Genomic DNA, 23655 nt, shown 5'->3' on the forward strand with positions numbered 1-23655 from the left:
GCTGGATTGTTTCTTATTTTGGATAGAAAAGGTGAGGAAGGAACGTCCCAACGAAATAAATCAATTGCGGGTCAGGATTAATTGCTGGTGAGAGACTAAAAATGGTCACATCACGCTCAGTAATACTGGTGCAGACTGTTCCACATGAACTAATTGTTCAGCTCATCTCCTAAAAGCACGCAGACATTAGTTTTTCTTTCTGGCGCCGCGGTACTGAACTACCTCGCTGCAAGGGCCCAACACAAATTTGTCACACAAAAAGAAACGATCTTTTGCATTCTCGTTGCGCCCGTTGAGGCGTTTAATATACAAAATGGTCCAAGAATAGCCCGGTGTCGGCTGGTCACACCGCACCGCGGCCCGGCCGCGTAAAGAGATCTGCTGCTCCGATTCCCGTATGCTAAGCCGAGGCCCCCGGCGGTCTCGCCAGAAAGGGAATCTGCCGCCACACCGCAAGTTTCTGGCGCAACGCGCGACGTGGGCCGCGCTGCGTGTGCTGCGTGCGTCGCGACTCGCCGCCGCCGCAGGGCTGCCTGAGAGCAGGCAGCGCGGCCGAGCCGAGCGCCTAACGAACACAGGGTAGGCAGACCCGCCGAACGCTCCTGCGTCGCGGGGCGCGGTGGGGCCGAACCATTACTATTAGAGGCCAGCGCTGAAGGCTGGTTCTTCTCCAGTCCTGCCTCGCCCCAGTCCCTGTCCCTCCCCGCCGGCCTTGCCGCTCGCCCGATAAGCCCTCGCGAGGACTCGGCGCGGCCACTGCCGTCTGCAGCCGCTCGAATCGCCCATTTGGGGAACGTGCAGATCTGATAGGCAGATGGAATTGACGGCAGCACGGCGGTCGCGGCGTTGCGGGCAGCAGGCTGCCAGCAGCCCCAAGCCGAGCGATGCGTCGCGCTGTCTCCGTCGCACTCATGGGGCTCTCCGTAAGGGTGCGAGAGAGAGACGCTCTTCTGCATCGCTCGCCTGGACGGAACGGCACGCCGGCCGCACCGATGGCCGCCAGATAAGACTATGGACGGAACTGTAGGCTGGGAATTTACCTATGCGGCATTGCATTCATTAAAAAGAGAAAAGAAGCAGGGGGAAATCGCGCAATTTTAAGTTTGAAAGTGGCGTTTAAGAGTCGCTAACGATAGGGTTATAGCTACACCAGCGGTTCTCAACCTTTCTCGGCTCGCGACCCCAAATTTAAAGCCAAAAATTTCCGCGACCCCCAGGAAAAATTTCGCGACCCCACGGGACCCCTCCTTTAACATGCCACGGCGTCTGATCCGAGGCGGGCATTTTGCTCCCTCAACGGGCAACTGGTCTTTGGACCTTCCTATAGCATGCCTTTGTTACGGAGTGCAATTATCAGTCTTAGTTAGGGAGCAGTATTGTCTCAAAGTTGGCCGAAACGGTCAGCAGTGTCTTTGAAAAATCGTGTTTTGGGCCGATTTTAAGCAGCCACTGCGTCTGATCCGAGGCGGGCATTTTGCTCCCTCAACGGGCAGTTGGTCTTTGGACCTTCCTTTAGCATGCCTTTGTTACGGAGTGCAATTATCAGTCTTAGTTTGGGAGCAGTATTGTCTCAAAGTTGGCCGAAACGCTCAGAAATGTCCATGAAAAATCGTGTTTTGGGCCGATTTTAAGCAGCCACAGCGTCTGATCCAAGGCGGGCATTTTGCTCCCTCAATGGACAATTGGTCTTTGGACCTTCCTTTAGCATGCCTTTGTTACGGAGTGCGATTATCAGTCTTAGTTTGGGAGCAGTATTGTCTCAAAGTCGATCAAAACGGTCGCAAGTGTCTTTGAAAAACCGTTGTGACTATTTTGGTCAACTTTGAGACAATACTGCTCCCAAACTAAGACTGATAATCGCACTCCGTAACAAAGGCATGCTAAAGGAAGGTCCAAAGACCAATTGCCCGTTGAGGGAGCAAAATGCCCGCCTCGGATCAGACGCAGTGGCTGCTTAAAATCGGCCCAAAACACGATTTTTCATAGACATTTCTGAGCGTTTCGGCCAACTTTGAGACAATACTGCTCCCAAACTAAGACTGATAATCGCACTCCGTAACAAAGGCATGCTAAGGAAGGTCCAAAGACCAACTGCCCGTTGAGGGAGCAAAATGCCCGCCTCGGATCAGACGCAGTGGCTGCTTAAAATCGGCCCAAAACACGATTTTTCATAGACATTTCTGAGCGTTTCGGCCAACTTTGAGACAGTACTGCTCCCAAACTAAGACAGATAATTGCACTCCGTAACAAAGGCATGCTAAAGGAAGGTCCAAAGACCAACTGACCGTTGAGGGAGCAAAATGCCCGCCTCGGATCAGACGCAGTGGCTGCTTAAAATCGGCCCAAAACACGATTTTTCATAGACATTTCTGAGCGTTTCGGCCAACTTTGAGACAATACTGCTCCCAAACTAAGACTGATAATTGCACTCCGTAACAAAGGCATGCTAAAGGAAGGTCCAAAGACCAACTGACCGTTGAGGGAGCAAAATGCCCGCCTCGGATCAGACGCAGTGGCTGCTTAAAATCAGCCTAAAACACGACCCCAGCATCGCCGCGACCCCTTAAAAAAATTTCGCGACCCCGCTTGGGGTCGCGACCCTAAGGTTGAGAACCACTGAGCTACACTCTGAAGTAACAACCAATATTGAAAAACAACCTGTGCGACAACCTGATGTTTTCTATTAGTAAAAAGACCACCCAAAACCTTTTTAACCGTCCCATCCTGGAAGTTCCAGTCAAACGCCCCAAACATTGCCTCCGGCACACTGCGTAATCGACCCGGACCCAACAAGCGCGCCTCTTATAAACAAATAATCCCCACTTCTCGGTGGAGAACAATCCGATGGACGGGCGGATGTGTGGCAGGCGGGCAGGGCTGGCAGGTGTGGTCGGGGTGCCTGGCTGAGCCTCTCGCGAGAGGGGCGGCTGGCATCGGGCTGGCATCGGGCTGGCATCGGGGTGGGGTGGCTTGGACTGGGTCACGGGTTCGCCACTATTTAAACCTCGGGCCGCGAGGTGACGGTGCACAGGTGTGACAGAACTCATCGGAGCAGCACCGCGGCCACGGAATGAAAGCTGCCCTCGTAAGTTGGTCCAGAAGTGCCTCGACTCTCACAGTCAATCAGCTTCTTCTGGTGTTTCGTTAGCTTCATTGTTTTTCCATTGTATTGTTTCAGCTCATCGCCCTCCTGGGGCTGGCGACGTGCTCCTTGGCACAGTACGCCGCCCCCGTCGCGGAACCAGTGTTCGCGCCGCCGCCGCCGCCACCCCCTCCGCCCCCGCCCCCTCCGGTTCCAGCTGTCTTCGCACCCGCACCCACCTACGGCCCACCGGCGGTTGTCGCTTTCGCGCCGCCGCCGCCGCCTCCCCCGCCTCCGCCGCCGCCGCCTCCACCCCCTCCGGTTCCAGTGGCGACCTACGGCCCACCTGCAGTCCTCGCCCCAGCACCCACCTATGGCCCACCACCGGTCGTCGCTCTGGCACCCGCGCCGCCTCCTCCTCCACCCCCACCGCCCCCACCACCCCCTCCGGTGCCTGTCGCCACCTACGGCCCACCAGCTGTCTTGGCCCCAGCGCCCACCTACGGCCCACCGGCGGTCGTAGCTTTCGCGCCCCCGCCCCCTCCCCCTCCCCCTCCTCCGCCACCGCCGCCACCCCCAGTACCAGTGGCTACCTACGGCCCACCTGCAGTCCTCGCCCCAGCACCCACCTACGGCCCACCACCGGTCGTCGCTCTGGCACCCCCGCCGCCGCCGCCGCCTCCTCCCCCACCTCCGCCCCCGCCCCCAGTCCCCGCCGTGGAGTACGGCCCGCCGCCGGTGCGCGCTTTCTCCACTTACGGCCCTCCCGCTTTCTAAGTAAGTGTCGTGCTTTGGTTTCAACTTCCAGTCCCTCCCCGCCCTCGCCTTGCCTAACTTGACCCACCCTGCAGGTCGACGCGCTGCCGGCTGAATGGCAGTGGACTTCGAAGCCGCTTGGACTAGTCGACTTCCCACCGCCTGCCCCGAAGCCTCATCAGAGATCAATTTGTCATTCCTCATGTATATTTATCAATAAATAAATCATCATCACAACTCACATATTTTGCAATTTTCTCGTCAATTCCCTTTGTTTGCCCTGGACAATGATTCATGCACTTTCAAATAACGAATTTGCGAAAAAAAAGTGAAGAGGGCTGGAACGAGCACAGTTCAAAACACGCCAGTTCGGCTTCGCTGGTTAGAGCCCCGTAAGGCAAAACTAAGGTGAATATTAAAAAAGAAAATAGCTGAGTTTCTTGAAAATTGTACGTGTTGACCACAACCCAGGTGTGCGAACAAGTGTTTTCTCTCTCGAGCTTTGATGCGTAGCTGAGCCTAGCGCGGCTGTCGCAGCTAGCTGCACTTTGAGGGCTGGGGCGTGGATGTTGCCTATCTATGAGGGCGTGGGTTGTGGCTTGTCGGGCTTGTCTAATCAGGCGTTTTGGGGATGTGACAAAAGTAGGAAGGGGTAATCCCAGTACCACCGAGTCGAGTCACTACAACCTGCTACAGCCCCTGTCACATGTTTTCCGAGCGAGCTTGGAATGCTTTTCAATGGGAAGATAGGATGTCTGTGCACAAGTGAATGAAATAATGCCAAAAGAAAGTATATGGAAAATGAATTTATACAACTTATATACACAGAATAAATAAACAAGACGTGTCTGCACTGCAGCGCTAGCGAGCGGTCGTGTCGTCCTGCAGCTCCGTTGGCCGTCACGGGTTGCTATCCTCCTCCTCCTGCTGCTCTGGAGCTGGAGGTTCGTCCTCAACCTTCTTCAGCTGCTCTCGGGCTCTGGGTTCGTTCTCAACCTTCTTCAGTCGTTCTCGGCCTCTGGGTTCGTTCTCAACCTTCTTTAGTTGTTCTCTGCCCCTGGGTTCGTTTCCAACCTTCTTTGGCCTTTCTCTGCTTTTGGGTTCGTTCTCAACCTTCTTTCGCTGTTCTCGGGCTCTGGGTTCGTTCTCAACCTCCGTATGCTCCTTTCGGGCTCTGGGTTCGCTCGCAACCTCCTTAGGTTTGTCCTCGCGCTGTGCCCGGCCTCGGGGTGCAGTCAGTTCGCTGGTGGGGGTCGGCGGCGGCGGGGGCGGAGGCGGCGGTGGTGGCGGCGGTGGCAGCGGGAGCGTCTGGGGGTTCTGGTTCGGCGGCCTCTGGAAGCCGCCCCCTGCAGGACGACCGGGGCGCTGAGGCTGCGGGCGCGGCCGCTGCACCTGCGGCCTTGGCCGCTGCACCTGGGGCCGCTGCTGGAACTGCTGCTGCACTAGCGGCTGCCGGTAGCAGTTGTAGTAGTAGCGGTTGTTCTGCAGCTGGTAGTAGCAGTACAGCCGGGGCTGGGGCTGCGGGCTGTAGGCGTAGTACTTGGGGCTGTAGGCGTAGTACTTGGGGCTGTAGGCGTAGTGCGCGCCGACGCGCACCCACGCGGCGGCCAGCGCCGCCAAGGTCAGCCACCAAGGCACTCGACTCTGGATGACAAAACACAAAAACGGTTGTTGCACTCCTCGTTGAACCACTGAGTGGTGCCGCACGCCTGCGCACGCCCACTGCTAGCGAGTACTCACTTCCATGACTGACCACCCTGCAGACTGGAAGGCCAGCCGGGGAGGGACGACGCTTTATAGTCTTCCCATCCGCATTCGGAAAGGGGTGAGGCGGGGCGGGGCGGGCGGGGCGGGACCGGCCTGTCGAGGCGGGTGGGGCGCGCGTCAAACGAGCGCAAGAGTCGTCGTCACCTGATGACTCGCCGGCGCCGAACCCGCGAACGCACCACCAGAAATGACAGAAATAGGCGGGTATGTTTTCCGCATCGCGAGGCCCGATGCGTAGCAAGTGGTCGGAAGTGCCGGGCCGGGCCGCTAATCCGGTTAATCCAACCAAAGCCGAGAGGGGTCACGCCAGCGCCATCGTGACGGCACCCTGATTCCGAACAGTGCTTCGTCGCTCTGTCTCTGTTGCACTTACGGGGCAGTCCGTAGGGGTGCGAGAGAGACAGAGCGACGAAAGGTGACGCTGCAGGCGCGAGGAGGCAGACCGATGGACGCCGCCGCGGACTTGGCCGGGAAGGGTGGCGAGTATTCCCGGACCAGACACTGAAGACTGATTCCGAGAGTCCTTTTCCTTGCTCTGTCTCTCTCGCACCTGTACGGCACGCCCCATGAGTGCGAGTGAGACAGAGCGACGAAAACGACTCGGGAGGCGGCCGGACGGGACGGGACGGCTGCACGCGCTAATCGTTGCACCTGCCGTGACCACAGAGTCGCCTCGCCACGCCTCGCCACCGCGGCGCTCCAATAACGGCCAGCCTACGCACGTGGGTTCTGCCCTGGCCCGGCCCTGGCAACATCGCCCTGCACGCTCTCGCCGCTCTGTCTCTCTCGCACTCATGGGCCGTTCCGTAGGGGTGCGAGAGAGACAGAGCGACGAAGCGATGTTCGGAGTCAGATTGGTCACGGGCCCCTTACGCCGTGTTTTCCAAGTGTTCGGAGCATGATTTCGTCATCCGCGGGTTCTCGAGCAAAGTTGACATTTAAAAAAAGTAGCTTAGCTTTATTTTTTGAGGAAGGCACATATATACATACACTTGAACGCAAAGCTCGCTTCAGCAAAACAATCTGTTATCGCTAAAAATAAATTAAAAGGAATACAATACATTGCCAAATGTTTGGCATCTGGGGGAATGTGGTGGGGGCGTGCTTCGCGTGCTTCTACTTGATGGACTTGGAGACGGCGTTGGCCAGGATGCCGTGGCCCGCCGCCCGCGCCAGTTCGGCCGCCGTCCGCCCGCTCATGTCCTTGGCGAGGACGTCCACGCCCGAGGACACCAGGAAGAGGCTGGCGGTGGTCCTGCCAAGCTGCGCCGCCTGCAAAAGTGACAATAATTCAGAGCTCGCCCTGAAGGCCTCAAGGACGACGTGAGCGTCTCAGGATGCACTCGGGTACTCACCACGTGCAGGGGCGTCCTGCCGCTGAGGTCGCGCTGCCCCAGGTCCGCGCCGGCCAGCCGGAAGGACTCGAGGCGTTTCACGTCGCCGACGGCCGCCACACTGGGAACAAACCGCTGGTACAGTCCACTCCAAGATGACACCTAGGTTTCAAAATGACCGGCGCGCTTCGCGCTCACCTGCACAGCTTCTCGCCCAGGCCGGGGTTGGCGGCGCCCAGGTGCGCGCCGCACTGCCTGAGCGCCGAGATGACGGCGTGGCGGTCCATCTGCACGGCGTCCAGCAGGGGCGTGCGGCCGTACCGGTCCTTGGCGTGCACGCGCGCGCCGTGCAGCAGCAGCAGCCGCACCGCGTCCAGGTTGCCGTCGTAGGCCGCCACGTGCAGCGGAGTGCGCCCCTCCAGCGTGGCCGCCGTCAGGTCGGCGCCCTGCGGAACGACACGTTAGTGTTTGTGCGTTCGGTACAGTGTACGCGCACGAGGCTGGAGACCCACGGCGTCCATGAGGGCGGCCAGCGAGGCGGCGCCGGTCTGCGCGGCCGCGGCGCACGCCACGGCGGGGATCAGCAGCGTGGCCACCTTGGCGGGCTCCACGCCCAGGGCGCGCACCACGCTGTCCAAGGCGTCCCAGTCGGCCAGCATCTTGGAGGGGCTCGTCAGCTCGCCGCGCAGACTGCTCCGGAGTTTCTGTCAAGGCGGCGACACGTTAGCACGAGGTAAGCAAAATCAGCAAGTCCGCCACGCTCACGCCTACCTCCTTCTTGGTCTCCAGGTCCCACTCGGACTTGGACAGCACGTACGAGAGCTTGGCCAGGGACGCCTCGGGGGTCATGTCCGTGCCGGGCACCACGCCGTTGTCGTACAGCACCTTGCCCATGGCGTACACCTGCGCCACCTGGCCGTGCATGCACTGGGTGCAGTTGACCAGGATCACGCCGCGGTCCGACGCCTCCTTGAGCGCGGCCAGCAGGTCCTGCCGGTTGCCGGGGATGTTGCCCGAGCCGTACGTCTGCAGGACGGCGCCCTTGAGCGGCGGCGCCAGGAAGCTGCGCACCTGCACAAGCAAAGGGTTGCTTCCGGGCGGGCAGCAAGTACAACACTACAGGGCGGCTCCAGATTTTTTTTTCGGAGGGGGCGCGACACACTAGGCGGAGTGCTATGTTTGTTGCCTACCTCCAGTGCGGCGCCGGATCTGATCCAACCCCCTTAGCCACCCCTCTGGAGCCGCCACTGGAAGAGTGCAAGCAGGCTTTGTGGCCGCGGTACCTACACTGTCCGCACTACCTGCACCTTACCGTGTTGGTGGAGATGTTGGGGAAGATCCGCAGCAGCCCCACGTTGCTGCTCATCTTGCAGTGCACCGTGAAGGGCTCCGTGTCTTTCGGCCGGTACACGCGTCGGTAGTCCACTGCATTTCCAAAGCAAACGTTACTCGCTGGAAGAGGGAAATAAAAGCCGCTCCGGTTGACTGTTGGTCTGCCTACCGTCGATGTTGATGCCGATGGTGGCGAGGGGCGGGAAGTTGGGCGAGTCGAAGGCCCTGAGCGAGTCGGCGGACACCTTGACGGTGCGGTTGCCGCGCAGCAGCCGCTCCCCGAACAAGACCGTCACCTCGGGGATCACGAAGCCGCCCGCCAGCATCAGCGACACCAGCAGGTTGTCGCGCCCGTCCGAGCGCAGCTCCCACAGCGGGATCTGAAAGACAAACGCGCATTCGGGTTCAAATACCGCATCTTTTCGTCCATTTTTTTTTTCGATTTGTTTTTAGTTTGTTTCTGTGGTTTATTTTGTGTGAGACGCACTTGTGATCCGGTGAGGATGACAGTCTTGCCGAGGTTCTCCAGCATGAAGGACAGGGCGGAGGACGTGTAGGCCATGGTGTCCGTGCCGTGCAGGACGAGGAAGCCGTCGTACCTCTCGTAGTTGGCCTGCAAAAAATATGCCAATCTCAATGGTAACTGGGCGGATGATTGACTGTCGCCCACGCTGCCTTTCCACCCACCTTGATGTCCGTGGCGATGCGCACCCAGTCGTCCACGCCCATGCAGCTGGAGTCCAGCAAGGGGTCGTACTCCTGGATGGTGTAGAGGACGCGGCGCCCGTCGCGGCCCGCCCTGCAACACCACGACCGTGTCCTTGACGCTGTCCTTGATGGTCTCCTTGACGTTATCCGCGACGCGGGGCCAGCCACGCGCGCGGCTTGTAATAGCGTTACATATTGCGCGCGCAACTAGCAGAAAGACCGGCGGCACGTCTAACGAGCCAGCCAGCCGCCACCGATTGGCGCCCACGCGGCCCGCCGCCCGCCGCGCCGTTTAGCGGAAGGCTCGCTCTGTCTCTCTCGCACTCACACGGGACGTCCCAGGCGTGCGAGAGAGACAGCAGGCCGAAGGGTGTGGTGATTTGGTCGTACTCACGGCAGCACGAGCGGCGCCTCAGGCCCGTCCCCGAAGCGCAGCTTGGCGTACTCCTCGTCGTGGAAGGTGGTGCTGCTGCGGAGGCGGCCGGCCAGCCTGTTCCGGAGCGGCGCCAGCGCTGCGAAGGCAGAGGGAAGGGAAGACCAAGGTTCAGCGCCCGCTTATTTTATTTGCCTATGCCTTTAAAAAATTCCGTTGGGTTTTAGAATGAGATGTGTCCTGTTGCATGCCTAGGCCTCCAGCGATTCCAGTTTTGTTTCGACATTATTTACGACCCAAGATGCCGCCAGCCAGCCTCCCACATTCCTTTCCTGTTCAATCCGGAATCGCGAACCTGAAAAATGCGGCGTCTGTAAACACACGGACGTGTCACACCACTCCAACTCGATGGCACATGGCGCAAAGTTTCCTGTCGCTGTTGTCATCTCGCCCGTGGCGATAAAAGTTTATCACGGGACTGAAAATTGATTGTGCCTCTCTCTCCGCCCCCTTCGCGCTGCCCCAGCCTTCAATAATAAACAATAATGCAACGCCCCATGCTAACAGCTTTTGCCCGATCTGACGCACATCGTTTAGTAAGTGCACGTGCGATCGCACTGTCAATTATTCCGAACAGTGCTTTCGTCGCTTTGTTTATCTCGCGTTCGAGGGACGCCCCGTCACGGTGCGAGAGAGACAGAGCGACGAGGCAACCGCGGCGCTACGCAACGCCGACCGCGTGCACGATGTCACGATGACCGCAGGTGTGCAAATACAAGTCGCGCTTCGCGCTTCACTTCGAGCGTCGCGGAAAAGTCTGCGGGACGGAAAGCCACGGACAGCTATCGCGGATATCGCACGGAAAGCGGAAAGCCCCCACAAAACGCCGGCCGAGCGACCGGCGCGACCAGCGGACGCGTGAATAGGGAAGTAGGGAGCCCGGTGGGGAGAAGAAAGGGAAGTGCGGACTTGTGACACATAGTAAAGACCGCTCTGTCTCTCTCGCACTCACGGGGCGTTCCGTAGGGGTGCGAGAGAGACAGCCACGAGATGGCTCTGCGGAATCAGTTCTTGTGCCCCTTGCACCACCTCGTGCACCACCTCGTGCACTTGCCCTGTCAGCCGACCTTGCGTCCAGACGGCCTTTGATGCTGGCGTCAGCAACGATGCAGGCCAGGCGATGCTGCACTGTGCTGCTGCTGCACTGGACCGGGCCGCTTGCCCCGCCGTTACGCGCCCCGCCCTGATCCTCTTGGCGCCGGCGTCACAGCGTCGCTACGTCGCCCAGCTGAGCTGACTCACCGCGAAACCCATCTTGTACCTGCGGCCCAAACACGCCATTATCTGCCAAGAAATCGGGCGGGGTGCGGGCGGGCAGGGTGGGCAGGGAGGCTGGGAGGCTGGGTCAAGGACGGTGGCAAACAAAAGGCGCCCTCTCGGCGGTCGCTAGGGTCGCCACACGGCGCCACCGCCCCACGGGCCGGCTGAGGCTGCTGCCTTGGCCCCGAAGCTCATCATGTACACCGTGCCCCAGCCCAGGGGGCACCCAGTGACCCTGCACGCGGCGTCAGGGTCACTAGGGCCCCCGATAGTGAAACAAGGAAAGCCCGGCTTCATACCTCCGTCGTCGTCCCGGACCATGCCGATGGTGCCCCCCGTGTACAGCACCAGGACCCGGCTCTCCATGCAGTGCTCCATGGTGTCCAGCGTCGTGTTGCCCACCGCGCAGCCCGTCCCGTTGGTGGCGCCGTGGTGGTGCCCGTTGGCCGGCCCGCCGTTGACGCCGTTGACGCCGTTCACGAACGGCTTGTCCGACTTGTCGGCATCCAGGACGAGGCCGAGGATCCCGTTGTCGTTCTCGTCCGTCTTCAGGGCGGCGAGTTGTGACCCCGCGGGCGGCTTCATCGGGCAGCGTCCGTTCAACACGAAGGAGCCCTTGTCGGCGTGCAGGGCGGCCATGGTGCTGCGTGCTCGTCGCGGAGGTCGCGGAGGCAGTGCCTGCGCAAGGTCCGTCTGTCACTTCGCCTCCTGGCGGCCTGGTCCACGCTGTCCCTGCGCCGGGGTGGCTGTGCTGGTTGGCGCCGGCGCCTGCACCGTACTGGCGCACTGGCAGACGGACACCTGCTGTCCGCCCTGCCCAAGGCTCTGCAAGGCTCGCTGTTCGCTGCCTCCACCTCGGGTCCAGTCCCCCGTCCCGAAGCCCGCGGCCCGGTCCTGCCGGCTGCCGGCCGATGTCCCACGTGGTGCGAGCTCCGCTGCCCCGCTCCGCCTCGTGTCGTCTGCTTGTCGTCTGCTAGTGGCGACCGGTACGGCACCGCGCCGGCCCGCTGTCCTATCACGCCGCGGCGGGACGCCCTCTCCTCTCCCCCGCGCAACTGCCGGACCGGAGGACGAAAGCTATCGACAGCGGATCCCGCGAATTGGACGGCACCGAAACGCGGAAAGTCGTGGACTGCGGCACTGCATGCGAGCTGCAGGGAGTGGGTCATGGGGTCCCCCCCCCCTCCCATCTTGTACGAAACTGACGCAACGCAGGGCACATACGGACTCAGACAGGGGAAGGCGACGAAGGGCTATTCTTAGCCCTGTGATCATGATCCCTGAGGCTACACCGAGGGAACTCCCTATGGAGGCTGAGTGATGCGATAGCGTTTGAAGCAGCAAAGAGCAGCTGAGCCTCGACAACAATTAATCCGTTCCTTTTATTCTTGGTGGAAACTTAGATTGGCTAAATACAAGAGGTTCGTCTCGGCTTCCTGGGTAACAATAAACATCGTTTTTGGTTTGAGCTTCCCCGTTGTTCCCCGTCAAGAGGCTATTATAGCCTAGATGAGAATTCAAGCGGAACCGTCTTTGCTAAGTTTTTCATACTGAAGGTTTTTTGGCGCGCAACTCTTAGCTGCTTTGCCAGCTGTTGTTGTTGTCGAAGTTGTATGTTTTTATTATTAATCAAGTGACAAGCAAGAAGCAAGCATGGCAGACTTGAAATTGAGGAGACTAGTGTCCTCTGCTTTTAAATTGAGCGGATTTACTCTTAGAAGGTAATGTCTTTGATTCAAAATGCAGAGAAAAGTCGTTGACTTTTTACCTTTCTAACCCTCTACTATGTTAATTATTATTAAACTAATTGTGAATTTCAGTGAGGCCTGCTCATTTTTAATGGTTCAATTAGAACCACTGAGTGATGGAGAAAGGAAAGAGTGGCTGGACAACTTGACAGACAATATCCAGCGACAGCCATTGAATTCTGCCACTATTGAGAAGGAGCAGGTTGAGCGAGCCATACAGGTTTCGTATCCATGGATATTATCCTCAATTTTCAGTCTGTGTGAATCTTATTTATTTAATTCCAAGTTACTACCTCGTATCAGGAATGCTGTCGGAGTGGAGCTGATGATAGTGAACCTATTCTATCAGTTATAAGTGCCTTCGAAACTCCACGGTTCACCTACAATGTAGACCGCAAAAAGTTCACACTAATAACTGGACAGCCACCAGAAATCCTTGGGTGTGCTGCTGATAAAGCGAGACTATTTAGAAATAGGTATTCCTGATAAACAAGTTTAACTTTTCTATAAAATTTTGTATTGAACTCCAATTTTTATTATTCATTAATTGAACAGGTTCCAAATCATTCATCAAAGAACAGCTCGTCATCCTTTGTTTGCACCTTCTTTATCTGAAACTTTAGGAGATCTTGATGAAAATGGGGAACCAAGAGTAAAGAAATATAAATTGTCACCTGTAGAAAAATTGCTTTGTACATCATCAAGGATAGCAAATGCTGTTGTGTTGGGCATGCTTACTCAACTCAAGGAGGGGAAATTCTACATTGAAGACCCTACTGGTGCTGTGCAACTTGACCTGTCAAATGCTGTATCCTTTCCCCAAATTACCTTTCTTGATTCTTATCTTAAATTATTAATTATTAATAAGTTTGTGGCAAGTTAGTCCTTAACTGTCTTTATAGAGCTATCATCGTGGTTTACACACCGACAATGGGATTGTATTAGTGGAGGGTAGCTATGAAGACCGTATTTTATATGTGGACGGGATCGGGCAGCCACCTGCTGAGCTTTCAAAAACAAGCCGGTAAGTGTTTTACTCCCTCTTTCCTCAGTGATGATCCAAATTTAAAAGGAGGCAAAGAAAATTTTATTCTTATGCTTTGATTTGTTTAACTTTCTTAACAGAGCATATTTTGGAAATATCAATACATTTGGGGGACCATCTGAAACATGCCTTAAAAATTCAGCAAAATTATTAAAGATAGAGAAAAGCAACGAAGATGGAATGATCATTTTTATTGCTGATGTTTGGCTTGATCACTTGAAGGTAATCAACTAATTTATGTGCATTCAATTACTAATGTCATGACTACTTGTCTTTCACTTATCTATCCATAAATTGACAGGTTATGGAAAAGCTTCGTGCCATGTTTGAGGGTTTTCTTGGCTGTCCACCTATTGCATTCGTTTTCATGGGAGACTTTTTATCAGGACAATTAGGAGCATCTCACTGTTCAGAATTGAGATTGAAATTCAAGAGACTTGGTGAATTATTGGTTCAGTATCCCTTGCTCACAGAAAAGTGCCATTTCATTTTTGTGCCTGGCCCCGGTGATCCTGCAGGACCCAAGATATTACCGAGGTAACAAGAAGAAAAGGGTTGTGAATGAATGATGGTTTGACTTGAACTGAAGTGTGAATCTGTCATTCTAGACCACCGCTACCAAAGTTTGTCACTGAAGAGCTTTTGAAGAGAGTTCCTAATGCCATTATGGCAACAAATCCTTGCAGATTGCAATATTGCACTCAGGAAATTGTGGTAATAAGAGAGGATCTTGTTACCAAAATGTGTAGAAACAATATACATTTTCCATCAGATGGGGAAATACCTGACCATGTAAGTAGTTCTCTATACGTACTTTCAATGTGCAATGCTTATTTATCTGTGATTAATTATAAATGCTTTCTATACGAATCATTTCTACAGTCACCACATTTTCTGTGTTTCTGCCCTCAGTTTGCTCGAACAATAATTTCCCAAGCTCACCTTGCACCACTTCCTCTAAGTGTGTGTCCTGTTTATTGGCCAATGGACTCTGCTCTACAATTGTACCCTCTCCCAGATCTAATAGTTACAGCTGATAAATTCAACTCATTTTCCACTGCTCACATGGAGTGTCAGGTCATGAATCCTGTAAGTTATCAACATCCATTGTTTCAGCATCCAATTAGAGAATATGTCTCATTTACCTTTTTTCTTTGCAGGGTTCGTTCCCAAGAAGTGAGTTTTCATTCAAAGTGTATGTGCCTTCTTCCAAGACAGTAGAAGACAGCCAGATCCCCGATGAAGAGGATTAAAGAGAAATCATAGCACTTACATTGTATAACTATTTTTGAACATGATATTTGTACATAGTCTTGAACATGTCAGTTATTATTTAATAAAAATTATGATTTTTACCATAAATGTTATTTAGGGTGCATGATGTGGAAATTATTAGAGGCCTCCACAGTGATTCAGGGCCACATTACCAGAGTTAATTTAAGTAATCAGCATCAACAATCATAAATATTCTTAAATTCACTTCAATTAAGTCTTTGCTTCTTTTCAGGGGGTGGTTTCATTCTTGGCTGGGTGCCTGGTTCACTTTTTACTTCAGTTTTGATTTCAGTCTTGATTTCTGACTTTACATCAGCACCTGCGGTAGAATTATCATTAAAATCAACTCAAATAATTAAAATATACAAATTACACCTTTGATAAGATGAGCAATGTACCCTCTGCTGGAGCGGTGACAGCTCTTGGCTGAAAAGCAGGCTCTGGGAATTTTCGAGAAAGTTCTGCCAAGAGCATATGGACACGATTACGCTGGAAATGAGAACCTGCTTGATCTTTAACCGTTTCTTTCTTTGATAGTGCAGCTTGTCTCTCTCTTTCTCGACTTTTCCGATCCTTGAAGTCCCATGAGTATCCCTTTGAGGGATGATAACGTGAAAATGAGCTTGCTTCATCAAATGCTGATTGAATGTGATGCACTGTAGACAACTTTAACAAGACATGAAAATGTGATGGAAACACAAATTGAATGAGCATCTTTTTCACAAGATGAAAATACAGTGTCTTACCAGTCTGGAATTCAGAACTGAATTTAAATCAGGTGCTTGATATATTATTCCAGCAATGATATGGTAATCCGCGATAGGAGTGGCTTGTGCAGGAGTATGCCGATGTTGTTTGCGTATAACGTATAAAATGGGCTCTTGAACATGCAGAAGTATATATTCTAATCCAGTCATATTACTGATGATAAAAATAAAAAATTGTTATAGCAAAAGACGTCAACAGTTCAGGTAACGATAATTTCACATCGGTAAAACAGGAGCTTACTTCAGTTGATCCATCCCCAGGCGCTGCATACGGACAACTTCATTATTACACTGTCTGTCATAAAATGGATTACTCCTTTCAGAAAAATAATCCATGACATTTGCTGGATTCAGCATAGGAATCCAAGCGGTGTCGTGCCATGATAGTGTTAGTGGATTTTCTGCAACAACACAACTATTAAGTAAAAAGGAATCACAGAATTGTAAATCATTTTTTTTTTTGTTGAATATTGGAAAATTTTATACATTTGCTGAATGAAATTGAAAATGAATAAAATTAGCAGACGTCAGACAACCGCAGTCAATCTTACCAGGTACTCCCGCTAGTCTGCCCGGCATCATGCTGTTTGGTGCGCCAAAATGTTACTTGAGAGTATCACTCACGGCCGCAACTAAGTTTCAATCAATTTAGTTTCTTCAATTCAGGAAAACCCTTAACATACTTCGACCGCTCAAAGTGCAGTTTGAGGTTACAACAATAAAAACAAAAACAACAACAAACGACAACATTAATAAAACAACAACACGAGCACCGCCTTGAGGATTCAGTCCGGGTTGTTCCGGACTGTCTGCAGCAGAAGACTTCTGAAGACTTGTTTCATTTTATGAATAGCACGCTAAGAATGTACTGAAGCTGAAAATGAGCCTCTCCAATATCTTTTCTAGGTAACTTTTAATTTTTTTTTCGCCGTCAATTCCTTAAGGATGGTTGTCATGAGAAAGGCGTGGTACGGTGCGGTTAACTAACCTATAATTCTTCATTAACTACTTAATTTTTGTTCATTTATATTTGAATGATTGAATATTGTCAGTTATCAAATGTCAAAGTTTATCCTTTCTTTCATCTTTTGGAAATATTTGGTGTTGTTATCACACCGTGAAAAAGTGTTACAAATGTTATGTGCCCAGCAAAGTGGTTGTTTGGTGTATTTTTGTCGCTTTACATTCGAAATTGTGAATCAAATTCTATTGTTCTTGTAGATTAGCTGTTGGGGCAGGGAAACAGTATGGTGCTGTCCAGACAACACGCAGTATTTCCGTCAACAGTCCACTCTACTTAAGGCCCACACAATGCTTATAGTAAGTTCTATCCTGACAGAACGTGCCAAACATTACTTTTCTATTTCCCCTAAATCATTTTTTTTCTGTGTTTATGTAAATTTACAGCAAGGAGCCATTGAAGAGGAGGAAATTTGTCCTCGATCAAAACACCATAAAAGTGAGGGACGAAAGAAAGAAAAGGAAAATTGAGAAAGAAATCAAGAGGCTGCAAAAATTTACTGCAACTCTGAAGCCAATTGAAGAGCAGCAATTACCTTTGCACATCCAAGATGAATATGAGTGTGTATTTATTCTGCCTTTTCAATTATTAGCTTGAATCTATAGGCTTACTTTAAATCTTTTTGCCCTTCTTTTCAGACAACGGCAAAGACCAGAAACAAAACTGACTCCAGAAGAAGATGAACGACGAGCATTATTAATGAAGCAATGGAGCCGTCATCGAGCTTTGGAGCATAAGGCTGATGTACGAATGATTGAGAGGATACAGTATTCGCAACAGCTAGCTCTAGATAAGCTTCGAGAGGAGTCAGAAGAGTTGTATCAAGCTGCAATAAAAGTAAGTCCTCCTCTTTCTGTCTTCAGTTGTTTTCTATATAACAAGTATTTGTTTTTATAACTTGCTTTGTATATTTTACAGATTGATGCAGCTTTGGTGCCCGTGACCATCAAAGGACCAACAGTAACGCCACCTCTAAGAGAATACGATAGCCCAGATGGTGATTTCAATAACACATCTTTTAAATGGGGTTGAATGGCCTGAAGTGAACATCCATTTTTCTGTACTGTACCTTAAATTTGGCAATTCTTGTTTGAGATGGTTTGAGTTCCATACAGATCACCTCAACACTTTAGAAACTTACTGAGGTTTCTAATGTGAGTGGTTAAAATTGATATAATTTTTGTAGTGTCTTTGGAAAGTTCAAATAAATGTTTATAATGGTGAAAAGTGCGGGTTGCCTACTCGGTGCGCCAGCCAGGTGCTGCTGGATCTTCCCCCCTCCCTCCTCAGCGGGCTTTGCAAGCTTTGCTTGGCACTTCCCCCTCCCCTTCCCTGCCGTGGTCTTTCTCTTCCTACGTCTTCCCCTTGACTCGCCACACTCGCCGCCGCTCGCTGCAAAGGAGAAGAAGAGAATGAAAAGTTGCCGAGCTGGCTCCGACGCGAGCCGCCTGCCGTCTGGTCTGGTGTCTGGACTGGCCGGACTGGCCAGCAGTTCGGGCTACTGATTGTCTATCGGGATGTCGACGTCGCTGTGGCGACTCTAGCGACGCGGCGGGTCAACTCAGCGTTGTGACGGCCGGGCCGGGCGGATAGGACCGTCTCAATAAGCCACAAGGTCAACTCGACGCGAGCTGAGGGCAGGCTGCGCGCTGCGCAGGCCCAGCTGGCAAATTTGACTGCTCGTGTATAGCGGCCCTCTGCTCGCCTGCGCCAGGACAGTGCCGTAGGGCGGCAGAGCGCGCCGTCCGGCTGGAACATGAAGGAGTTGAGCATCCTGGTGGCAGTCACCTGCATAGCAGGATTTGGTGAGATTTTTAGCAGTGTCATGTTGCTTTTGCCCAGGGAATTCCCCTTGTTGTGGTGAAATCAATTGTAGCTGGTAGGTTTTACTGGTGATTTTTAGGTGAAAAACATAACATGTTGTTTTCTTTTCAGTGTGTGGTCTTGATCCGCAACCAACTGCTAATGTTTGGCAGACAGCAAACCACACTAGACCTTGGCAAAATCCTGCATGGGCCACTCCAGGTAGCCAGCCACCAAGTGGTGTGACAACTCCCCAAATTCCTCGTGGAAACACTGACTGGCCCTCTCTTCCTGGTGCAAATCAACCCTCGCAACAACAAGGTCCTACTCGATCTTATAGCAACGTAGTGAGCCCTGTCAACCAAAGACCACCAAATGCTGCCACCTCTCCAAGCCCTCAACGACACAACTATAATGGACAGCAAAACACTCAGAGAAACACACACTATCGACCCACACAATCATCAAAAACCTCTTCTTCACAGAATATAACGCAACCGACTGACCGTGAACTTGAAGAATTGTCGGAAAAGTTATTTAATGACGATCTTAGTAACACTGGGAGAAATATTCGACTCAGTATTCAGAGCCGTACTCAATCAAATTCTTTAGTTGACGAAGCTCCTCAGCCGTAAGATTTTTGTTGTTTCCATCAATAAAATTTACAATGTTATTCAACAAAGTTCATTCATGGTAATTTTCCTATTTCAGTTTACTCTCTGTCGATGGTGAAGCACTGCAGAAGCCTACAATTAAAGCTCTGAGGCAACTTTATGATAATTACATTGCTGACCCATCATTTGTAGAGTCTGTAACAGCTGCTGAACGACAAGAGGAAAGTGAGTTTTTGGACAAAGTTCTTGATACCACAGTCATGAAGGAGGCTATGGATTTTCTCTCTGACAAAGGTAACCAACCTTATGGGTAAATGCTATTGAAATTGGAGAATGCAAAATAATGCCAAAATGAAAATTTCCTTGCTTCCTTATTTCAATTTGCAGGGTTTGTCCAGAAAAACAAAAAGGCATACAAGGATTTACTGAGCTTGCTTTGGTTTACCATGTATTCAAGGGGAGGTGGAATAATAGGATCAAGTGCATTTGAACATGTCTTCATGGGGGAGCTCAAGAGAGATGAGGTGGGTGGTCTACACAACTGGATCTTTTTTGCAAATGAGGAGGAAAACCATAGAGTTGATTATATGGGATATCTCAAGAAACTTGACCTTGGGAAGGTAAGTGATCATTTAGATACACTAACTTGTCTTAATCTATAATGCACCTAACTAATCATTTTGATTATTTTATTATTTCAGAAAAGTAATCTTCTCAAAGTTCACTTCCGCTGGTCCAATGTTATCAAGCAAGCTGGATCAATGTTTGTTGGAACAAGTCCTGAGCTGGAGATGGCACTGTACACAGTATGTTTCTTCACTCGCCCTGATGACCGCTGCCCCTTGAGTATTGGGGGGAAAACTTTTGGAATTCAAACAAGAAGATATTACCTGAGAGGTAACCGAGGAACTGTGATTGGGACTGCATATCCAGTTTTTTAAGTAATGAAGCTTACAAAAACGATTGAGTGATACCCAATGTATATGATGTCATTAGGATCAAGCAAGGAAATAGAAAACATCCTTCTCAACTAAAACAAAGTTGCTTTTATTGAATACAGAACACTAGAGTATGCTATCAGAAAAATGTATACCAGAGATTCCTCAAACACAATAAAGAAAAATAAGTGAATGTAGTAAACATAAAACAAATAACAGCCAATTTGAGTAAATATCCTTATACTGAAACATGGGTACTTTACCAGAGTGAAAAGAAATAAAACAGAGGCTATCACCAAATTAAGAAAAAATGTACAAAATAGGAATCTATGAAGGTCATCTCCCAAAATACATTCATTTACTGTATTAGAATTCAAACTACTTTTACGAATAACATCAAGAACATGCTACAGTTGCTAATTTGTTTTAACCCAGAAGTGGGCAAGCATAAGCACACATTTAAAGAGAAAGAATAGGAAAAGAAGAACATCTAATATACAACTATTTGGAAAATTTTAACGTCCAGTACAATAAATGTTGAAGTATGAGTTAGGTCATAAGAAAGGCATAAAAATTGACATTACACCTCAGCAATTATTGAGATCATTAAGAAGTTAAAATGGACACATTGTTTCTATACAAGGATTAGCATACAGAAGTTGACAATCATCCAACTGCAGATTAGAAAAAAATAACCTCAGGTCAAGATATTTAATAAAATCCATAAAAATCCACAGCATCAATTTCATTGACAGTGAGACCACAAGCAATAATACAATACTGGAAAAGATGCCTTTGATTTCGTTTTTAACATAAAAAGGCACAATGTGAGATGTTCCAAAATATAAAGATAAGTGAAAGAAAAGTACAGATTGTTCCAGTAAAATTTTTGACATTTCTTGAGAAAACACTTAGACATGTGCGAGCAAAGTAATGGGACAGTGATCACTGCCAAAAACTTCATTTCTGATGATGTTGTCACAGATGTTCGGCAAAAATCGTTCTGATGTGATGAAATAATCCAATCTCCTGTAACAAAAATGTAGTTGTAAAAAGTGTTGAGAACACCTTGTTTCACAGCCACAGATCAAGAAACTAATAGAGCTGAAAACTAACCAGCCAATGTTACGTGAACGAGCATTATTGAAGTATGACCAGAAGGAGTAAGCACTCTTCTTGTCAGGATACAAGCTTCTGAAAGTATCAACAAAACCTTCCTTCAGCAGGTCTGTCATGCCTTCTCTCTCTTGAGGGGTAAATCCAGCGGTTTTTTGGTTCGTCTTAGGATTAGCTAGGTCTGAAACAGGACAATATTACAAATATTGAGATTCAGAAACAAATCATTAGGTTGAAAGGGGATAATGACTCAACAAATTTTCTGAGATGTTACCTATTTCAGAGTGAGCCACATTTAAATCTCCACATAAAATTACAGGTTTCTTTTCGTCAAGTTTCTTAAGATAAGCTCGGAATGCTGGATCCCATTCTAAACGCCGAGGTAGTGTCTTTAAGCCATTACCAGCATTTGGCACATCTGTAAAAAACAAATAAGCCGTCACTAATATTTAAAGCAACAAAACAAAATAATACACAGTAATATAAAGTGCACTAACAAGTATTCACAAGGTAGAACTTCTCATATTCTGCAGTGATCACACGACCATCTGCATCAAACTCAGGTTTATCAATGCCGTATTTCACTTCTAAAGGCTTAGTCTTAGACAACACAGCAACTCCAGCTTGTCCTTCTTTTTCACCTATGAAAAATAAAGTCCATGATATAAGCAACATATCAAGCAGAGAAAATGGAGAGTACCCGATTTTAATTAACCAACCTGATAGCCAATAAGTCTCATATCCTTCAAATTTGGCCTCAGGGGGTAGTTTCTGCTCGGAGCACTTCGTCTCTTGTAGACAAAGAATGTCTGGCTTCTCATGCTTAATATACTCTAATCCATTTTTCTGAAACAAAGATGATCATAAATCAGAACATTTGATGAAACTGAAATTTAAATAAACAGGCTATAGAAAATTACATACCTTGATCCATGCTCTCAAACCAGCCACATTCCAAGAAGAAATCTTTAAATTCCAAGAATCTCCATCTTTAGTTTTGGCATTTGAAGTAAACTCAATAGAATCATAATCTGTGTCTGTTTTGTTCAACAAAGTTTTTTCCTCAACTTTGGCCTTTTTGGCTTGTGGTTCCTCTTTGACATCACCTGTTGCCTCTTCACCGTTCTTGTCAGCCCTGCTCCTCTTCTTTGGATCTTTATCTTCATCCTTACCCTTCTTTGAAGATTTCTTTTCATCATTTTTGCCCTTCTTAGATGACTTTCCTTTGCTGTCTTCGTCATCCTCATCGTCCTCCTCTTCCTCTGATAGTTCATGCTCAGGTCTGGGCTTATCATCTTTTTCCACTTTTTCTTCCTCTTTACTATCAGACTTATCTTTTGCGTTATCATCGGTTGATGAGTCAGCTGTAGCAGATTTTGGCTTAGACTTAGGTTTTTCAGATTTGCTTTCATCTTTTTTATCTTCTTCACTATCTTCCCCAGCTTCATCTTCCACATCCTCTTCTTCCTCCTCCTCACCTTCAGAGGATTCCTCTTTCTTGGATTTTTTTGCAGCTGGTCTACCCCTTCCTCGTTTAGGAGAACTCTTTTCCTCCTTCTCAGAAACTGAATCTTCGTCTTCTTCAACAGACTCTTCCTCAGAATCAGACAAATCTTTGTATGATGTGTTTTTATTTGTCCTCATAGACCGTGTAGGTTTTCTTCCGCCTTTCTTCCGCTTGCTAGATTCTTCAGCAGAAGAGTCATCGCTACTGACAAAGTCAGACGCTTCTTCAGAATCAGAGACATCTCTTTTCCGGGAGCGGGCTGGGGCACGCCTGCCCTTCTTCCCCCTTGCCTTGGGCTTTTCTTCCTCGGACATTGATTCTGACTCCGATTCCTTCTTGCCCCTCTTGCGAATGGGCTTCTCATCCTCAGAGTCGGACAAATCTTTGTAGGATGCAGCTTTGACATTCCTGGATTGTCTCACTTGTCTCTCCTTCCCATTTTCTTCTACCTCCTTCTGAAAGGAAATTTTTAGAAATTAGAGAACAGCCTGGACAATCAAAATTGGCAATAGACATACTTGCTTAAATATATTTTACTGACATTAGTTACAGAAAATATGGAACGTAAGGACAGACAGGTCTACCGAGGCAAGACATTGAACATGAACCACAAAATTGAGGCAACAAAAGATGTCTTTTAAAAAATAGGTGTACGCAGCGGTGTCCGATTCAAAGACAAAATTTGGAAACATATAGATGAGAGTGTGACAGCAAATATTCAAGGTCTTGAAAATAAAAGCTTCAGAAACGTGAATGGGTCGTCCCATCAAGAAGATATATTAAACCTAAACATCTGCCCAACCAATAAATGTGCTCACATCCTTAGCCTTAGCGCTTGGTGGTTAATCCGGTTGAGCATGTACACAAGCCAAACCAGTACTTACTTTTGCTTTCGCTTTGCCTCTTGGTGGCATGTTTGAACAAACGTAAAACTGCGCAGCGGCTCTGGAGAATGGACGGGACTGAGAAGCGAAGCTTTGCCGAACGAGTGCAGACACTGAAGTTAGAGAATGAGACCCTTGAAAGTATTTTCCGGGCACAACTCCCAAAATGCAGCACTGGCTCCAAACAAAACGGCAAAAGGCCGCGCAAAACATGGGCCGGGCAAGCTACCCGGGGCCTGTCCAGTTAGCTACCCACGCCATTCGG

The 23655-nt window shown here is 50.0% G+C and overlaps 7 protein-coding genes across 8 annotated transcripts; 3 read left to right on the plus strand and 4 right to left on the minus strand.

Moving 5' to 3' along the window:
• Positions 1 to 4665: 4665 nt before the first annotated feature.
• LOC117643815 (pollen-specific leucine-rich repeat extensin-like protein 1) lies at positions 4666 to 5641 on the minus strand. Its single transcript, XM_034382917.1, has 3 exons — positions 5579 to 5641; positions 5205 to 5482; positions 4666 to 5168 (listed from the first exon to the last, which is right to left on the minus strand). Exons 1-3 carry the CDS (start codon positions 5582 to 5584, stop codon positions 4739 to 4741), a joined length of 714 nt encoding a protein of 237 aa, XP_034238808.1. The 5' UTR covers positions 5585 to 5641; the 3' UTR covers positions 4666 to 4738.
• A 901-nt stretch (positions 5642 to 6542) lies between these two features.
• Positions 6543 to 11783, minus strand: LOC117643803 (L-asparaginase-like). Its single transcript, XM_034382902.1, has 11 exons — positions 10972 to 11783; positions 9374 to 9491; positions 8959 to 9070; positions 8759 to 8884; positions 8441 to 8651; positions 8252 to 8364; positions 7711 to 8010; positions 7452 to 7643; positions 7138 to 7385; positions 6961 to 7060; positions 6543 to 6877 (listed from the first exon to the last, which is right to left on the minus strand). The coding sequence occupies exons 1-11, from the start codon at positions 11309 to 11311 to the stop codon at positions 6722 to 6724; spliced, it is 2016 nt and encodes a 671-aa protein (XP_034238793.1). The 5' UTR covers positions 11312 to 11783; the 3' UTR covers positions 6543 to 6721.
• A 401-nt stretch (positions 11784 to 12184) lies between these two features.
• Positions 12185 to 14827, plus strand: LOC117643807 (DNA polymerase epsilon subunit 2). The gene is made up of 10 exons (XM_034382908.1): positions 12185 to 12393; positions 12493 to 12640; positions 12724 to 12896; positions 12976 to 13228; positions 13323 to 13444; positions 13546 to 13687; positions 13767 to 14002; positions 14074 to 14257; positions 14378 to 14554; positions 14626 to 14827. The coding sequence occupies exons 1-10, from the start codon at positions 12326 to 12328 to the stop codon at positions 14716 to 14718; spliced, it is 1596 nt and encodes a 531-aa protein (XP_034238799.1). The 5' UTR covers positions 12185 to 12325; the 3' UTR covers positions 14719 to 14827.
• On the minus strand, positions 14735 to 16089 carry LOC117643812 (mediator of RNA polymerase II transcription subunit 6). Its single transcript, XM_034382915.1, has 5 exons — positions 16059 to 16089; positions 15749 to 15908; positions 15487 to 15661; positions 15139 to 15406; positions 14735 to 15059 (listed from the first exon to the last, which is right to left on the minus strand). The coding sequence occupies exons 1-5, from the start codon at positions 16087 to 16089 to the stop codon at positions 14947 to 14949; spliced, it is 747 nt and encodes a 248-aa protein (XP_034238806.1). The 3' UTR covers positions 14735 to 14946.
• A 165-nt stretch (positions 16090 to 16254) lies between these two features.
• On the plus strand, positions 16255 to 17758 carry LOC117643817 (39S ribosomal protein L40, mitochondrial). The gene is made up of 5 exons (XM_034382921.1): positions 16255 to 16413; positions 16729 to 16827; positions 16915 to 17088; positions 17167 to 17365; positions 17447 to 17758. The coding sequence occupies exons 1-5, from the start codon at positions 16388 to 16390 to the stop codon at positions 17558 to 17560; spliced, it is 612 nt and encodes a 203-aa protein (XP_034238812.1). The 5' UTR covers positions 16255 to 16387; the 3' UTR covers positions 17561 to 17758.
• Positions 17759 to 17920: 162 nt separating this feature from the next.
• LOC117643810 (poly(U)-specific endoribonuclease homolog) lies at positions 17921 to 19984 on the plus strand. The gene is made up of 5 exons (XM_034382913.1): positions 17921 to 18333; positions 18464 to 18962; positions 19043 to 19239; positions 19333 to 19565; positions 19647 to 19984. Exons 1-5 carry the CDS (start codon positions 18285 to 18287, stop codon positions 19884 to 19886), a joined length of 1218 nt encoding a protein of 405 aa, XP_034238804.1. The 5' UTR covers positions 17921 to 18284; the 3' UTR covers positions 19887 to 19984.
• Positions 19985 to 20219: 235 nt separating this feature from the next.
• Positions 20220 to 23651, minus strand: LOC117643804 (DNA-(apurinic or apyrimidinic site) lyase-like). 2 transcript variants are annotated; one of them, XM_034382904.1, is made up of 7 exons: positions 23391 to 23651; positions 21924 to 22958; positions 21719 to 21845; positions 21497 to 21640; positions 21274 to 21417; positions 21000 to 21180; positions 20220 to 20912 (listed from the first exon to the last, which is right to left on the minus strand). In XM_034382904.1, exons 1-7 carry the CDS (start codon positions 23601 to 23603, stop codon positions 20795 to 20797), a joined length of 1962 nt encoding a protein of 653 aa, XP_034238795.1. In that variant the 5' UTR covers positions 23604 to 23651; the 3' UTR covers positions 20220 to 20794. The 2 variants fall into 2 exon arrangements, with proteins under 2 accessions (XP_034238795.1, XP_034238794.1); XM_034382903.1 differs by having other exon boundaries at positions 21924 to 22961; positions 23391 to 23650.
• Between the last annotated feature and the right edge of the window lie 4 nt (positions 23652 to 23655).

This window comes from Thrips palmi, unplaced genomic scaffold (assembly GCF_012932325.1).
Source record: "Thrips palmi isolate BJ-2018 unplaced genomic scaffold, TpBJ-2018v1 HiC_scaffold_17, whole genome shotgun sequence".
Lineage (NCBI taxonomy): Eukaryota > Metazoa > Arthropoda > Insecta > Thysanoptera > Thripidae > Thrips > Thrips palmi.

Excerpts from the sequence above, each read along its gene's own strand:
- LOC117643815 (XM_034382917.1), bottom strand. Across the intron at positions 5,169-5,204 it reads CGGCCGCGCCCGCAGCCTCA|GCCGCCGAACCAGAACCCCC; the intron begins GCGCCCCGGTCG and ends CGGCTTCCAGAG.
- LOC117643817 (XM_034382921.1), top strand. The coding sequence starts at position 16,388 with ATGAGCCTCTCCAATATCTTTTCTAG. Across the intron at positions 16,414-16,728 it reads CTCTCCAATATCTTTTCTAG|ATTAGCTGTTGGGGCAGGGA; the intron begins GTAACTTTTAAT and ends TTGTTCTTGTAG. Across the intron at positions 16,828-16,914 it reads AGGCCCACACAATGCTTATA|CAAGGAGCCATTGAAGAGGA; the intron begins GTAAGTTCTATC and ends GTAAATTTACAG.
- LOC117643804 (XM_034382903.1), bottom strand. The coding sequence starts at position 23,603 with ATGTTTTGCGCGGCCTTTTGCCGTTTTGTTTGGAGCCAGTGCTGCATT. Across the intron at positions 21,641-21,718 it reads TGAGACTTATTGGCTATCAG|GTGAAAAAGAAGGACAAGCT; the intron begins GTTGGTTAATTA and ends TATTTTTCATAG. Across the intron at positions 20,913-20,999 it reads CGTTCACGTAACATTGGCTG|GAGATTGGATTATTTCATCA; the intron begins GTTAGTTTTCAG and ends TTTTTGTTACAG.
- LOC117643803 (XM_034382902.1), bottom strand. The coding sequence starts at position 11,311 with ATGGCCGCCCTGCACGCCGACAAGGGCTCCTTCGTGTTGAACGGACGC. Across the intron at positions 8,885-8,958 it reads GCATCGCCACGGACATCAAG|GCCAACTACGAGAGGTACGA; the intron begins GTGGGTGGAAAG and ends TATTTTTTGCAG. Across the intron at positions 8,365-8,440 it reads CATCGGCATCAACATCGACG|TGGACTACCGACGCGTGTAC; the intron begins GTAGGCAGACCA and ends TTGGAAATGCAG.
- LOC117643807 (XM_034382908.1), top strand. The coding sequence starts at position 12,326 with ATGGCAGACTTGAAATTGAGGAGACTAGTGTCCTCTGCTTTTAAATTG. Across the intron at positions 13,445-13,545 it reads GAGCTTTCAAAAACAAGCCG|AGCATATTTTGGAAATATCA; the intron begins GTAAGTGTTTTA and ends CTTTCTTAACAG. Across the intron at positions 14,003-14,073 it reads GGACCCAAGATATTACCGAG|ACCACCGCTACCAAAGTTTG; the intron begins GTAACAAGAAGA and ends CTGTCATTCTAG.
- LOC117643812 (XM_034382915.1), bottom strand. The coding sequence starts at position 16,089 with ATGATGCCGGGCAGACTAGCGGGAGTACCTG. Across the intron at positions 15,662-15,748 it reads CTGGGGATGGATCAACTGAA|TAATATGACTGGATTAGAAT; the intron begins GTAAGCTCCTGT and ends TTTTATCATCAG. Across the intron at positions 15,407-15,486 it reads CAGTTCTGAATTCCAGACTG|TTGTCTACAGTGCATCACAT; the intron begins GTAAGACACTGT and ends GTCTTGTTAAAG.
- LOC117643810 (XM_034382913.1), top strand. The coding sequence starts at position 18,285 with ATGAAGGAGTTGAGCATCCTGGTGGCAGTCACCTGCATAGCAGGATTT. Across the intron at positions 19,240-19,332 it reads GGATTTTCTCTCTGACAAAG|GGTTTGTCCAGAAAAACAAA; the intron begins GTAACCAACCTT and ends TTCAATTTGCAG. Across the intron at positions 19,566-19,646 it reads AGAAACTTGACCTTGGGAAG|AAAAGTAATCTTCTCAAAGT; the intron begins GTAAGTGATCAT and ends TTATTATTTCAG.